This window comes from Pongo abelii, chromosome 16, assembly GCF_028885655.2.
Source record: "Pongo abelii isolate AG06213 chromosome 16, NHGRI_mPonAbe1-v2.0_pri, whole genome shotgun sequence".
NCBI lineage: Eukaryota > Metazoa > Chordata > Mammalia > Primates > Hominidae > Pongo > Pongo abelii.
The window spans coordinates 85,859,268-85,875,096 of NC_072001.2; the positions used below are offsets into that span (position 1 = coordinate 85,859,268).

General features: G+C 50.9%; 1 protein-coding gene and 1 pseudogene across 1 annotated transcript in view; one reads left to right on the top strand and one right to left on the bottom strand.

The window, feature by feature from the left end:
* The window catches only part of LOC112129033 (chondroitin sulfate proteoglycan 4-like), an 18,750-nt pseudogene extending 8,616 nt beyond the window's left edge, over positions 1-10,134 (top strand).
* Positions 1,083-15,829, bottom strand: part of LOC100452275 (golgin subfamily A member 6-like protein 22) — a 122,924-nt gene continuing 108,177 nt past the window's right edge. Inside the window, exons 15-20 of the mRNA XM_063716273.1 lie at positions 8,159-8,243; positions 7,345-7,769; positions 7,000-7,077; positions 4,629-4,818; positions 4,453-4,545; positions 1,083-4,370 (exon numbers count right to left, since the gene is read on the bottom strand). Coding sequence (XP_063572343.1) covers positions 4,282-4,370; positions 4,453-4,545; positions 4,629-4,818; positions 7,000-7,077; positions 7,345-7,769; positions 8,159-8,243 — 960 coding nt within the window. The 3' untranslated portion in view covers positions 1,083-4,281. The remainder of the gene's footprint in view (positions 4,371-4,452; positions 4,546-4,628; positions 4,819-6,999; positions 7,078-7,344; positions 7,770-8,158; positions 8,244-15,829) is intronic.

Sequence of the window (15,829 nt, forward strand, 5' to 3'; positions counted from 1 at the left end):
AGGGTGGCTCCCACCTGGAGTGAGGGGTGGAGCTTGCCAAGGAGCACTGGCTGTGGGGTGGGGTGGAGCTGGGATGTTCTCACCACTGTGGGTGGGGCTTTAGCTCCTGCAACTGCCTCAGGGCACGGCAGGGAGGAGCTTCTGTGCATGGGTGTGGCTGGCACTGGGCTGGGGAGGGGCCGCAGGGGGGCAGAGCCACCCATCTCTCCCCTCCCTGTGCCTTGCAGGTCGCCCAAGTCCAGCCCCAGGATGCCCAGACCCCGCCATGTCCCTAGCCCGGCCTGGGTGGCGGGGCCCAGCTCTTGGGCTTCCTCCTGCCAGGTTCCCCCTTGGGGAAGCGTGCCCCGTACCCTCCAGGCCAGAGGCTTCCCCTGATCCCTTCGGCCCCTACCCCCCCAGGTGCTCTCATGCCCCACCTGGGGTCTCCAGGTGAGTAGGGGCTGAATGCGGCCAAAGAGGACGCCAGATGGGCGTGGCTGGGAAGGAAATGGGACTGGATTCCAGAGCATCAGACGTGGCTGCCTCCATCCGAGGCACTGGGACCATGGGTGCCAGAGCCACGTGTGGCCAAGGGCTGGCGGAGCCTGCCACCCAGGGAGCACTGACTCCTGGAGGTGGTCTTTTTGAGGAGGGGGCTGTGGGGCTCGTCCCACCTGCCCCCTTCTGTCCAGCACTTTTATGGCACTTCCCTCTATTTTCACTCTTGGCGGCTGCCCACACGTTGCATTTCTCTTCCTTTCTTCTTCTTGCTGTCCTCCATCCTCCATTCCGTCCAACTCCTATCCCAGCCCCTGGGGAGCCTACCTCAGGTCTGAGAGTCTGGGTGTGTGGATTTCCTTCAGCTACCCTGATGTCCCCACTTCAAGTCCTGACTCCTTTGAGCCATCCCAGGGGGTGTCTGGCCACTGGACCACAGGAGCAGAGGCCAGGCTGTGACTGCGTGACCAGCAAGGTGTGTGATGTGTGCGTGGACGAGCACACGACTGTGAGAGTTTAAGAATGGCACCCAGGCCTGAGCTAGGACAGAAGCAGCTGGGGAAGGAGCCTGGGGGCCACAGGCAAGCTGATTTTTTCTCCACACCCGGACCCCTCCCCCTCTACCCCCGACCCTGTCTAAACTAATGGGGTAGTGGTAGCTGCAAGGGCAGGGATGGGAGTGGCTGAAGACTACTTCACTCCCAAAGATTTCTAAGGAAAATGGTTCTACTGCATCCTTTGGCTTGGCCTTGTTGAACCGTGACCCTCTTTCAGGAACATTCACTCTGATTTCCAGTGTGCCCTGTTTCCACTGGCCACGTTCTCTAAGGAAGAACAATAGCATCTGGTTTTGCTTCCAAATGGCTGGACAGTGGAGCTGTAGGTCCAGCGCCCATATACAAAAATGAAGCAGGGATTGGGGCTTGCCCTATGATGTGCTGATGACCAAGTTAGATGGGTAAAGGCAAGCAGCATAGTATTGGGCAAGATCACTGGACTAGGAGTCCAGAGATGCTGCTTCACCCTGGGGCTTTAGGCAAGTCCCTTTCCCTCCCAGAGCCTCAGCATCCCTTCTATCAAATGATGACGTTCTGCCTTTCTCCTAGGATGGCTGTGAGGATCAAGGGACACAGTGGCCATAGGGATGCTATGTTAACGGCAGATGTGGCCGTAGGAGCACTTCGCTAACTGCCAACGTGAGTTCAGACTCTTCAGGCTATTTGGCACCCAGGTCTATGGTGAGGTGTGACATATGGGATGTAAAGTTTGATGCCTGCTCCGACTCCAAACACACACGAAACCTTTGGCAAATCATGACCCTGCCTTGGGGAAAAGGGCAGTCTGGGAGAGCTTCTTCAAGGCAGCCTGGCTTCAATGCAGTCCGGGGCATGACTGAGATAGGCTTACGTGGCCGGGAATTGGAGGGTAACTGGGTAAAGAGCTGCAGTGTGGGCAGAGGTGTAGTGTGGGTCACATCGAGGACAGCCACTGGCCAAAGCAGGGAACAGAGACAGAATGAGGAAGAGCTCTGTGGGGAAGGTGGGACACGGGGTGGAGAACCTTCAAAGTCCAAAGAGCATGACTTGTTGGGATTCAATGCTGTAGGCAGTAGGGAGCCACGGAAGGCTCTTAGGTGGAGAAATGAGGGCTGGACATTAGTGAGCAAGCCCTGTCTCCATGAGCAGCATGGGTGGTCCTCTGAGCACGCCAGGCACGAGTGTGCAGGGAGCTGGTGCAAAAGCCTCTGTGTGCGGGTGAGCATCTGTGTTGTGACTCTGCCCACGCATGTGCTTCAGTGTGCCGAGTGGCTGCACGCCCCAGATCCATGCGGCACGTGCTGGCCAGTGAGGGTGCTGGGCACCGGGAGGTGGCAGGGAAGGCTGCGTATACGTGTTGTTTGTGGGCATGTGTTAGAGTGTGCATGTGGGCCGTGGGGCCTCACAGCATGTGTGTGCACACTCTGGCATGTGCGTGTGTCCCCCACCCCCAGGCCTGCCCCTCCCTTCTGGAGCTGCAGACTTGCTCTTTCCTCTTTCTGTCCTTGTGCTGCTGGCTGTCTCGCTTCCCTCCCTGCCAGCCACAGGACTCAGTGCCACTGCTCCAGGTCTCCATGGCTGAGCCTGGGGGCTCTTAGAACAGGCTCCATGCCCAAGCTGGCAGATGTGGAGCCGTCAGAGAGGGCACAGAGTTCATGGTTTATGGTGTAGGGGATGGGAGCTTGGAGGGGGTTGTGTGTGGGGCTGCACTCAGGCAGCCAGAGGCCTAGGAACATCATCCTGGACATGCCGTACCTGTCGTGCAGTCTGAGTCATACTGCCAGGGCAGGGTATCCAGCTCCCAGCCTGGGATTGCCAAGAGCCAAATCCACTGCAGATTAGGGGTGATAGTCAGGGTCCCACGTCCTCTATCTGTCAGCCATCCAGTGGTGTCCTAGGATAAAAGCCTGAGAGTCCCATACACACGGTCATCCCACAACACACTTCATAGGCCATGCAAGGACACACGGCCCCCTTCCCTCCCTCCCAGGTACCATCATAGCTGCTAGCGTGTGACTGAAGGCAGGGTCCCTGGCCCCTGCTGAAGCACTACTGCTGGCCAGCAGGCTCATGCACCTTGGCCTGTTGTTCCTAGGGGTCGCCTGTGCTATTCAGCCAAGGGGACCACAGTGCATGCTGGCCCAGCTGAGCTCCGCCGAGAGCGCTCACTTCCCTTTCCTGCCACGGAGTCTCCCTCTTGTGCTTTTCCCAGCAGGAAGGGCCCAGCCTCACCTATGCAACCTGCAGCCCCCCGCCAACCAGTTGAGGCTCCCCTCTTAGACTTAGAAGTCTGTGGCAAGTGGCATCCGGCTACCTGCCCTCCCTGCCTTCCCCAGGGTCCCTTCAGTGGACCCTGGGCTTTCTGACGGCCCAGAGAGGCCTCTGGTGCTCACTCCAGTCATCTATCCCTTATAGCTTCACCATTTTGGTTCAAGCAGTGTTCCTTCTGTCAGGCTTGGTGGCTGTTGGGTGGGGCTCCCCACGCAAGAGGAGGCCCTGGGCCAGTGGGTTGGAAGACAGGGTGACCAGAGAAGAGGGAAGCCTGAGGGGGTCGAGCGTTAGTCTGAACTGTGGGTGGATTGCCTGGGTGCCGTGAGAGTGGCCAGCGTGTGTGGGGTGGGGAGGGCTGCTGCAGCCCCCAAGCACTACAGCTTCTCCCTCCATCTTCCTCCCCTTTCCCTTCCAGCCCCTTTACCAGGAACCTTGCCACGCCCACACCTAAGCCTTCCCCTCCCCGGCTCTTAGATGATGGTGATGTTTATCTCCCTGTTCTTGGCAGCCCAGAAAGAATGGCATGTGGGGGTTGCTGCCCAAGCCTGGGTGCTCCTGGGGAGTCCTGCGTTACAGGAAACACCTGCTGGATCTGCTGCGCAGTGGGGTTGTCATGGGGAGAACCCTCCCTGTCCTCTCCTGGTGCAGCCTCCACGCTATCAGTGAGGCTCACCTCACAAAGATCTTCAGAGAGAGGGAGGGGGGTGGGAATCTGAGCACAGTGTGAGCCTCCCCTGCTCCTGCCTGCCCACCCCGGCTGAGGGCTCTACTCACCACCCTGCTTGTCCGCACACCCAAGCTCCTGGGCTACTGGGGCTCCTAGAGCAGGCTCATCAGCAGGGTTCTGGGCAATGGTCAGAATTTGCCATGCCCCTCGTTGTGGTCGCCCACAAGCTGCAACACCTGCCCCTGCAGCTCCAGCAGGTTCACCTGGGGGAAGGGGTGTTAGCTGCCATGCCGGTGCCGGCGCCTTGCAGAGATGTTGCACACCCTACCTTCATCTCCTCCTGGTCCTGGGCCAGCCTGACGATGTCCTCCTCTCCCAGTGCTGCGTCTTTGGCACTGCCCCCTGGCTGATGTACTTTCCTGCAGGAGGACACGGCTCAGATGCTGGCGCCCCTCGGATGGCCCTGCAGCTCCCCCAGCCATGCCCTGGCCTCTCGCTCACTCATGGTGTCTGTCTGTCCTGAGAGGTGGATGAATGGAAGCTCTGGTTTCTCCACCCCCTCCTTCAGGTCCACCTTCTCCTTCCATAAAGTTGCTGTGGTGCCAAAATAATGGGGTCACATGTCAGGAGTCATTGTCCTGCCCCCACCCTTGTTGGCCCATGCCAGGACTACTCACCTGCAGCTTCTCCATGGCCCCCCTGCAGGGCCCGGTGGGTCTCCCCACACACAGATTCACCCCCAGTCTCTGGGGCTGGGGCCGCTGCCTCTGGCTTTTTCTGGGACGAGGCTACTGGGTGAGCCAGGCGCTGGCAGCACACCCTTTGCTCCTCCAGGGCACTGGCTCCAGCAGAGTTGAAAAATGCCACCTGAAGGCAAGAGGTGAGTATTCTTGTAAAGGCATATACAGAACAACCGGGGCAGGGAGGTGGAGCACAGCCCCTTCCTTTGGGGCCTCACAGAGTGCACCTGTTGGTCACAGGTGAAATGGTGTCTGACCACTGGCTCCCGGAAGGAGTGAGAGTCCACAGAAGTCAGAAGGCGGGAAACCAAGAACATAAGGGGGTTTCGGAGGGACCACAGAGGAAGGTGGCAAAGTAGGCGCAGGGAAAGTCAGGCTCACCATGGCCTCCCGGCTCTCCAGGTCCCCTGGGATGTTCGGCATGGGCCAAGGCGCCTCCTCCTCACTGTCCAGATGTTCTCCTCCATCTCATGTGGGGGGTGGCCAGAGGGGTCCTCAGACAACCCAACAAGGGAGGTACAGTGGGCCCACCTCTGCCCCCACACTCACTATGTGACCTTGAGCCAGCCCCTCCCCAGAGGGGAATGAGCTGTTCTTTATTTTTAAGAACCAAGATCTTGCTATATTGCCCAGGCACACTCCCACTACCGATTGGTGCAGGAATTCTGACCTGCTCCCTTTCTGACCTGGGCCAGTTCTCCCATCCTTAGGCAACCCAATGGCCCCCTGTTCCCAGGAGGTCACCATACTGATACCAAACTTAGTGCGGACACCCAGATGGCATAATAACCAACTGTCTTAAAGGTCTCTTCCAACTCCTCAATCCTACACTGCTAACAGTCCCCCTTTCCTCCTGGGGCTCTCTCCTCTTCCTCTGAGTGGTCTCCCATACCTTCCCCAGGGAGAGCCATGAGGCTCAACTGGGCTTTAGCTGCTGTTTCTGCTGGCTGGTAGCTTCCAGGTTCTCCTGGCTGGTAGCTTCCAGGTTCTCCTAAGGGGCCAGGAAAGAGGGTGAGAAGGTACAGAGGTTGCCAGGTTGTCCCTCTTGGGGCCCTGTCCTCAACAACTCCCTCCCCTGAGTCTCCTGCAACTTTTGGCAGGCCATCTTAGCCACCGCTTTGCCCCGAGCTTCCTCCTGCTGCAGCTGGTCCAAGCCAGGTCTGCAGCAGTAACTGCCTGTGCAGCGCCTCCTTCTCAGAGGCCAGCTGCTGATAAGCAGCCACCTGCTACTAAGCGACCATGTACTGCTGCAGGTGATACAGGAACTGGTCTTGCTGCTGCGGCAGACTCGGAGCCTCTTGGCTCTTCAGCTCCACCTGCTGGAAGACCCTGGGCATGAGGGTATGTGGTGGCTGGCTTCCAGATTCCTGGCCCATTAATAGGGTAGCTAGGGCACTGTGGGGCTCTGTGGCCTGCCCAGGCCCCTGGCCCCTTGCTACAGGCCTACGAGACTGCCTCCTTTGCCTAGAATCCCATGCCTCCTTCCCCAGCCTCAAATCTCACGTCCTTTTTCCCAGCATTTAAACTGTAGGCCACAGACTGGTGGAAAAGCAGGGGGAGCCAACCACCATCTGCTAAGTGTGCTACAGGCCTAATGTTTCCACCTATCATCTCATTTAATCCTCAGCACCTCTGCAACGAAAAGGCTAACTTCCTTTTGAAGTTAAAGAAACAGAGACTTAGAGATGAACAGTAGTTGAATGGTGACCAGTGGAACCGAGGCTGGAATCCAGTTTGAATCTAAGGAGTCTTTTTTTTCTGTTTTGTTTTGAGACTGTCACTCTGTGTCCCAGGCTGGAGTGCAGTGGTGCAATCTTAGCTCACTGCAACCTTCACCTCCCGGGCTCAAGTGATTCTCGTGTCTCAGCCTCCTGAGTAGCTGGAACTACAGGCATGCACCACCAGACCCGGCTTTTTTTTTTTTTTTTAATTTTAGTAGAGATGAGGTTTCGCCATGTTGGCCATGCTGGTCCCAAACTCCTGACCTCAAGTGATTCTCCTGCTTCAGCCTCCCAAAGTGCTGGGATTACAGGCGTGAGCCACCACACCCGACATAAGGAGCCTCTTATACCACTGTCTGTTCCTCTGTGATTGGGGGGCTCCATGCCTCTAGCTGGGATGATGTCCAGACCTGGGAGGAGCCCAGGGCTACCCACCTCTAAAAGTCAGAGGGCAGGAAGCAGTCATAGGACTGCCCTGGAGGGTGGTGGGGTCACCTGCCCCCAGGCTGCAGCTGCCTCTGTCCTGGCACCTCCCCTCCCCAGAGGCTGGTGACTGCCTCCCAGCCCTTGGATGGGTCAGAGGTTACCGTCTCTTTCAGCTCATCCAGCTTCTTCAGCTCCTTTACTTGTTGCTCCAACTGCAGTGCGCTCTTGTTCTCATTGTTCTGGACAGAGAGAAGCAATCAGTGGCCACCCACTAAGACTGGAGACCCCAGAACTTGGTGTCTGCCTCCCATGGAACTGGGAAGGGTGGAGGCAGGTTAGAAAAATCATCCCCTCTCTCCCACAGCCATCAGAGCAGGGCTCTGGCTCACAGGTGCCTTTAGAAGTACCATTTCATGTGAAGGCTACAAAGCCCCGTTTTACAGGTGGGGAAACAAAGGCCTTGAGGGCTAGGGAAGAGGACAGCCTCCCCAGGTGGGGCAACGCACCAGCTCCTCAAAGCCACTGTGTGGCTTGGCCTGCTGCTCGTAGAGGGCTTCCCACCTCAGCTCCAGCATCCTCTCCAGCTCCGGCAGCCTCTCCAGCTTCCACAGAGTCTCCTGATGCCACAGCCTCTCATCCTGCTCCCGAAGCCTCTCCTGTTCCAGCAGCTCCTCCACTTCGTCCAGCAGCCTCTCCTGTTCCTCCTGCCACCTCTCCTGTTCCAGCAGCCTTTCCTGCTCTGGCAGCCTCTCCTGTTCATGTAGCCTCTCTTCCTGTCTCCTGTTCAGGAGACTCAACATCTGATTGTTTTCCACCTCGGCCTGCAGCTGTTTTACCACACTCTCCAGCTCCTTCCTTAGGTGGTTGGTCTCATCTTGTAGCTGCTCCACCTCAGAGGGCCCTGCTGGGGGCTCTGGGGCCAGAGGTTCAGCTGAGAAAGGAAGCAGACAATAAGGGCCTCTGGATTCTCAAAAAAAAAAAAAAAAAAAAAAATCCTCCCTTTGCTGCACAGCTCCTCCTCTCAGGCTTCCCTAACTTGGCCTCACTGCTAATGATTCCTCACACCCAGATGGTAGCCAATCTTCCAAGTCACTTTCACATAGAGAGCACTGTGGGTGGCTGACAATGGGCACTCCTCCCTCTTTACTGATGGGGACACTGAGACTCATGGAGATGACAAGATTTGCCATCTCCTGGCACAGACCTCTTTCCCTCTGCCTCAAAGCCCTTCCATCCACCCACCTCCCTGGGACATTCTAAGTCACCCCCACAGCCCTCTGATGCCAGTCCTGCTCCCAGGTCATGCCAGCCCCATCTTACCCTTCTGGTTTTTGAGTTTGAACAAGCTCCTCCCAAGCTTCTGTACCCGATGTATCTCATGCTTCTCCTCCTTCAATGTGTGAGCCTGCCCAAAGCACAGTGGGGAAAGGGCCCTGGAGAGAGGGGCTGTTGAACCTCTAAAGACAGAGTTTGAGAAAGGCCCACCCCCCTTCCGCCAGCTTGTGATTTAGAAATGTGCATTCATCCAACAAACATTTAATGAGCACGTACAGGCCAGGTACAGTTCTTCATGGTAGAGATATAAGACAGCAAAGGACAGACAGGAGCCCTTGGCCCTGAGGTTTCCACTCTAGGGGCCTTTAAATCTCAGACTGTCAGAGCTAACAGTGACCTTTGATACTCTCTACCTCCTCCAGAAACACCAGCCTAAGGAGGAGAGATGGCTTGTCCAGATTCAAAAAGCAAATTAGGGACTGAGGCAGGGCAGAAATATGGGCCCCTGACAACCAGTCAGGCTAGTGTTTCCCTGAGAAGCAACAACCCCAGGGCATGTGTGGCAACAACTAGAGCAGGAATGTCTGGAGAAAAAAGTCAGCAAAGAGTGCAGAAGAGCCATGCTGCATGTTCTGTGCTCTGGGGTCCCTCCAGGTGAGACCTGTGTGCCCCAGCTCCCCATTTGCCCTTGGCATCAGGGGCCCCTAGCCCCTTTCTTCAGGGCCCCAAGGGGAAACGAGTCCAGGATTGACAGGCTGGAATCAGGGGACCCCACTGGACTCTTACCAGTGAATTGATGTTTTCACTGAGTTGATTATTGCGGAGCTAGGGTCCAGGGTTACTGCTAGTTCTTGGTACTGGCTCTGAGGTGCACGCAGAAAGGAGGAGTTGGAGGGAGATTGTGGGGAGGGGTAGAGAGAACAATCATTAGGGCTGGTGGGGGGGTGTGGGCTGTCTCAGCTGGCAGAGGGGCAACAAGCCCCTGCTGTGGGAGGAGGTTGGAGGGCTGGCCTGCAGGGTCACTGCACCTTGGCCCAGGGCCTCTTACCTCCAGATCCTTCAGGGTAGCAGATGATGCAGGGCCCTCCCCGTAGACACTTGCTGCTCACTGCCAGAGATGAGAGTGCACATGGAGATGTTCTGTCCCCCCTCACTGTCTAAGCCCTCTGACTTCCTTTCTTCCCCATCAACTGGCAAAAGTTTCTTTTCTATCTGTCTTGGATGGTTTGTCCCATAACTCCTTTGTGCCAACTTCTCTCCCCACCATCCCACCATGGGGCCCTTTCAGTGACTCCTAAAGAGACAGCCTGATGGCAAGTGGCTCTTCTCATTGGTCTGGCTTCCCCTTGAGACTGGGGATGAGGAAAATCAAACAATGACCATTTCCTGGGTGTCCTGGGTGTTTACAGCAGGCCATGTACTAAGGATTCACATAAAAGCAACAATAAGAAATCTCATTTAAACTTCACAAATGGAAGTCAAAAAATACCACCTCTATTACACAGATGTGAAAAGAGAGACCCAAAGACCTCAAGCAACTTGCCCTAAATCATAAACTAATCAATCCCTAATCAATCTTTAGCAGACAGAGAGGCAAGATTCAAACCCAGAATTCTTAACCAGTACCCAACAGTCCATCCACAATCTTAGCAATTACCCTGTACTGCCCCTTGGGCCCCCTGTCCCCAGGAGCCTGGCCAGCCAAGACTCACATCCCCAGGTGAGTGGTAACCACCAGAAGTGGCTGTGTCAGGGCTACTGCCATTGATTTTCTCTTTCCTGTTAGCTCCTGCTGGAATGCCAGGGCTCTTCCTGTGCCAATATTCTTTTAACTGTGGGAAAGAAGAGCAGTAATACGAGAACGATCAGCCCCTATAGCCACATCCTCCTTTACAGTTTTGACAAAATACTCTTATACACCATCTGATTTAATGCCACCAACAACTGTACAAGGTGTTGTCACAATCATTTAGTGACTGAGAGGGATTGATATCATGGGTAGAAAAAAAAAAAAAGAAAAAGGCAATACTAGAACTTAAACTCAGTCCTCTGACTCCAAGCTCTGGGGTTTTGCCATGAATCAGCAGCTGCCAGGGACCAGAACCAGGGGCAGAGGTAGAAAAGTAAACATTAAGTAGGCAGGAACTGTAGGCCGTGTGGTTTAGAGTCATACATCCTTGCACGTCTGTTAGTGTAGAGAAGTGCACCCATACCTCTCACACTTTCATATCAATGTGTCCTCATGGCAGAAGGCAGCTTTTCTGTTAAATCTGGAAATTTATCAGAAAGAGGACAACCCAAGCCTCATTTCAGAGAGAAATCTGGTATACGCTTGGAAACTTATGTGTCTATCATCCCTAAGAACATTAATGTCTATTGAGAGTTTAATAAACATTAATGTTCTTAGGGATGCTAGACACAGGTTTCCAAGCGTATACCAGACTTCTCTTTGAAATGAGGCAAAAGCAATGGCAACAAAAGCCAAAATTGACAAATGGGATCTAATTAAACTAAAGAGCTTCTGCACAGCAAAAGAAACTACCATTAGAGTGAACAGGCAGCCTACACAATGGGAGAAAATTTTCACAACCTACTCATCTGACAAAGGGCTAATATCCAGAATCTACAATGAACTCAAACAAATTTACAAGAAAAAAACAAAGAACCCCATCAAAAAGTGGGCAAAGGACATGAACAGAGACTTCTCAAAAGAAGACATTTATGCAGCCAAACACATGAAAAAATGCTCACCATCACTGGCTATCAGAGAAATGCAAATCAAAACCACAATGAGATACCATCTCACACCAGTTAGAATGACAACCATTAAAAAGTCAGGAAACAACAGGTGCTGGAGAGGATGTGGAGAAATAGGAACACTTTTACACTGTTGGTGGGACTGTAAACTAGTTCAACCCTTGTGGAAGTCAGTGTGGCGATTCCTCAGGGATCTAGAACTAGAAATACCATTTGAGCCAGCAATCCCATGACTGGGTATATACCCAAAGGACTATAAATCATGCTGCTATAAAGACACATGCACATGTATGTTTATTGTGGCACTATTCACAAAAGCAAAGACTTGGAACCAACCCAAATGTCCAACAATGATAGACTGGATTAAGAAAATGTGGCACATTATACACCATGGAATACTATGCAGCCATAAAAAAATAATGAGTTCATGTCCTTTGTAGGGACATGGATGAAATTGGAAATCATCATTCTCAGTAAACTATGGCAAGAACAAAAAACCAAACACTGCATGTTCTCACTCATAGGTGGGAATTGAACAATGAGAACACATGGACACAGGAAGAGGAACATCACACTCTGGGGACTGTTGTGGGGTGGGGGGAGGGGGGAGGGATAGCTTTAGGAGATATACCTAATGTTAAATGACGAGTTAATGAGTGCAGCACACCAGCATGGCACACGTATACATATGTAACTAACCTGAACATTGTGCACATGTATCCTAAAACTTGAAGTATAATAATAAAAATTTAAAAAAATTAATGTTTTTTCTTAAGAGAATCAAGGGAAAATGATGCTTCAGAAAGATGTCCCACGTTTATCCTGTGGCACTCAAAGTACCCCAGGTTGAGATGATATGAGGAAGATTCAAGCTGTCAAGTTCAGTTTCCCAAGATCTATTCCACAGAAGATGGGCAAATCTCACCTCAGAGACCACTGACTGAAGGGCAGTCTGGTCCCAGAACTGTGGAGAACTCAGAAAAAAATGTCAAAGTCTCTCTGCAAAGTAGAAGCCTGGGAGAAAACCAAACTAAACCCATTCTCCCATTGCCACCCACAGATATCATAGTCCCCATAGTCCCCACTCCCCTTCCAGCTGGAAATTTGTGCTGCAACCAGAGGAACCAGAAATGGGGTGAGCAAACTTAGGGGACTGGGGTGTAAGATCAAAGGCCGGTCTTGCAGCAGTAATGACAGTTCCTAGGGGCACTGTGACATCACTACATTCCACTCCTCCCAGGGGAGGGGACCACATCAGCGTGATGCCCGAGTCGCGGCTCCATGATGGGGGAAGGAAATACAGGGTTTTGACCCAGGTCCTCAGAGACACCAGCCCAAGAAGCCCAGGGAGGTTGAGCTTGTGGCAGCAGGAGGGGAGGGCAGAGTCTGCAGTAGGGAGCCCCAGGAGTCACCAGCCCAAAGTCACCCAGGGATGACTGGTGAGGGCGGGGCCTGGGGCTGGGGGACCCAGGTCCTGGAAGACACAAGCCCAAAGAGCCCAGGGAGGTTGGGCTTGGGGCGGCAGAAGGTGAGGGCCGAGTATGGAGCAAGGAGCCCCAGGAGTCACCCGCCCAAAGTCACCCTGGGGTGATTGGCAAGGGCAGGGACTGAGCTGCTTGCTGAAGCGGTGGGGCTGACTGACAAGACTTTGGTGGGGGGAGCCCAGAGGCACTGGTGTTGGGGGGCCCAGTCTGGTATGCCTCAGGAGTGGTATGGACTCTGGCACCGGTCTTGTCATCAGAGGGGATCTGTGGCTGGGTTGGGGGTCATGACCTGGTGTGTTTTACCTTTTGAGATACAGATCCTATAAAAATGGAAAATCCATAGCATGCTTGATGATCAATGAAGCCGACTATATTATCCAACATTCCAAGAAGACAAAATAATCACAATGATTTCTCTTTTTTGGAAAAATGTTTGTCTTATCCTCCTACATTATTGTTAAGATTTTTTTTAAAACAAGAAACATGTCGAATATCTTTAAAAACACAAAGCTTTTGGGCCGGGCACGGTGGCTCACGCCTGTAATGCCATCACTTTGGGAGGCCGAGGTGGGTGGATCGCCTGAGGTCAGGAGTTCGAGACCAGCCTGGCCAACATGAAGAAACCCTGTCTCTACTAAAAATACAAAAACTAGCCAGGTGTGGTGGTGGGTGCCTGTAATCCCAGCTATTTGAGAGGCTGAGGCAGAAGAATCACTTGAACCCAGGAGACGGAGGTTGCAGTGAGCCGAGCTCACGCCACTGCACTCCAGCCTGGGTGACAGAGCAAGATTCCATCTCAAAAGAAATAAAATAAAATAAAATAAAATAAAATACAAAAAAGTAGAACACAAAGCTTTCAATTTAATAAGCACTTAAAGCTCTTTACTGGTTTAAAACAAATACAAGGCCCATTTTTCTAGAATCACCTGGCCTCTCTAAGCCTTGCAAATGAAACTGAATTTCTCACTTGATACCTGGCTATGACTTGCAATCATGAAAACCAAGAATTGTGTTATGTCACTGTGTATTGCTTGTTACCTGAAATCCACACTAGGCTGGGATCAAGGGTTGAATCTTCCATGATCTTCTCCATAACCTCTGTGCTTCTTATCCCATACCAAACTAAGCTTTTTTCTAGAGTTCTACAATTTACACTTAATAGACAAGAGTGGTTCTCAAAATGTAGTCTATGGACTAGCAGCACCAGCAGCACCTGAGACCTTTTTATAAGTGCAAATTCTCAGGCCCCACCCTGGACCTGGTGAATCAGAAACTCTGAAGTAGGGTTCAGCAATGTGTGCTGCAGTAATCCCTCCAGGTGTTCAAGAACCTCTGGCATAGAGCAAGTAGTAAAATGTATTTCCTTCTGTAGGTCCAAAGCCAGGGTTACCGTATGTTCTGCCTTGTTATGAAACAATGACATGCAATTAAAGGACATAAATCTCCTTCCTCCTCGCACTCTCCATCCAATGTGTTTTATGAGTTCCATAAGAAAACAAGCGGCAATGAGAGATTTAGTCTAAAAAGTATGTTTACAAGTGTCCATTCTCATCCAGCCTGATCTCCTACAAAACCATTTACATCCTCTTACATCTCAAGTTTTAAAAAAGTATCTTCACAATGTAAGACTCAGGCACACTAGCAGTTCTATAATAAAACATCAAGTAGATCAGAATGTCCAACCTTACTAGAGAAGAAAAGTGGAATCGTTGGCTCTATTTTCAAATTGCATTCAACAGGAAATTTAAGTTTTGAATTTTAACCTTCATACTTCCAAGTTAATAGAATTAAACCAGAATATGCCATTCTTTCAAAGCCTCTAGCCAGGCAAAGTTTTACTGTATTATTTCTTGCTTAAAATGGATATAAAGCAGATTCCTGGTAGGCACATTCTGTATACCTGCAAAGATGCAGAACTAAACAGTTCCATCTGTTCAATATTAAACCAAAAGTCCTGTAGACCTCGGATGGTGAGTGTAATACTTCAGCACTAGCCCAAAGCCTCAAATATGAAAAGATACCAAGAACACCACTAGCAAACAAAACTAAACTCTCGGCCAGGAGCAGGAGCTCACGCCTGTAATCCCAGCACTTTGGCAAGCCAAGGTGGGGGGATTACTTGAAGTCAGGAGTTCAAGACTAGCCTGGGCAGCACAGCCAGTTCACATCTCCACAAAAATTTTTAAAAATTAGCTGGGTGTGGTGGCACACAGCTGTAGTCCTAGCTACTTGGTAGGCTGAGGTGGGAAAATTGCTTGAGTCCAGGAGTTCAAGGCTGCAGTAGCTATGATTACGGCACTTCACACCAGCCTGGGTGACAGAGCGAGACTTAGATAATTACATTTTCTCCTGCTCCTGTTTTACACTAAAATCACTAAGAGGCTTTCAAATTTGGCAGGATAAAAATTAAGTGAAATGTGACTTTGCAGTTGGCTAGTGAAAGAAAGATAAAATAGGAAGGAAGGAGGGAGGGAGGGAACAAAGAAAGAGAAAGAAAGGGAAAGAAAGAAAAAGAGAAACAAAGAGGAAAGAAACAAGAAAGAAAGAGAAAGAGAGAGGGAGGGAGGGAAAAGAAAAAGTAAGAATGGAAAGCAAGAAAGAAAAGGAAAGCAAGGAAGGAAGGAAGAAGAAAGAAAAAACTAGGAAAAGAAAAAGAAAAAAGAAAAAGAAAGAAAGAAAGAGAGGAAACGAAAAAGAAAAGAAAAGGAAGAAAAAATGAAATGACAAATTACTTACTGGGAGAAAGCTTTGTAACCTCAATGACAGATAAAAGGTTTGTATCCTCAGCCTATAAAGAAATCTTTAAAATTACTGAGAAAAAAAACAAATGATTTTCAACTGAAAATGAGCAATGGAGAAACTGGCACTTCTCACAAGAATAAAATGGCCAACGGCATATACAAAGATTCAAAAGCACAAGAAATCAAAGCAATGTGATGAAAACAATGAGATTTTCTGTATAAAGGCAGGAAAGATGACAAATGGAAAGGGGAACCTGGAGCTCTGTCCTTATTGGTGGGAGTATAACCGGAGTCACTTTTCCCGGAGAATCATTTGAAAATTTCTATTAAAAACCCTAAAAATTATTTTCCTCCAGAAATTCTACTTCAATGAATTCAGTCCAAAAATGTTTGCTCGAGCCTATTAAAATGTATGTATAAGAAAATTCACCTCTGGGGTGGCAGTGATTAACTTAATATACATCCAGCTATTAAAAATGATGATGCCAGGATATATTTACTGCCACAGAAATATGCCCAAAATATAGTAAGTGACAAAAGACTACATATTACAATTCTACTTTTTAAAAGGTTTATGTGCAGAAAAACATATAAAAAGCAACAAACCAGAATGTTTTGAGTGGCAAATTAAAGATTTTTCTTAATATTTGTCATCCAAATTATTACAAAAAGAATGATTTCCTTTATAATGAGGGAGAATTGTTATTTTCCTTTTTTTATATTTAAATCTCTTT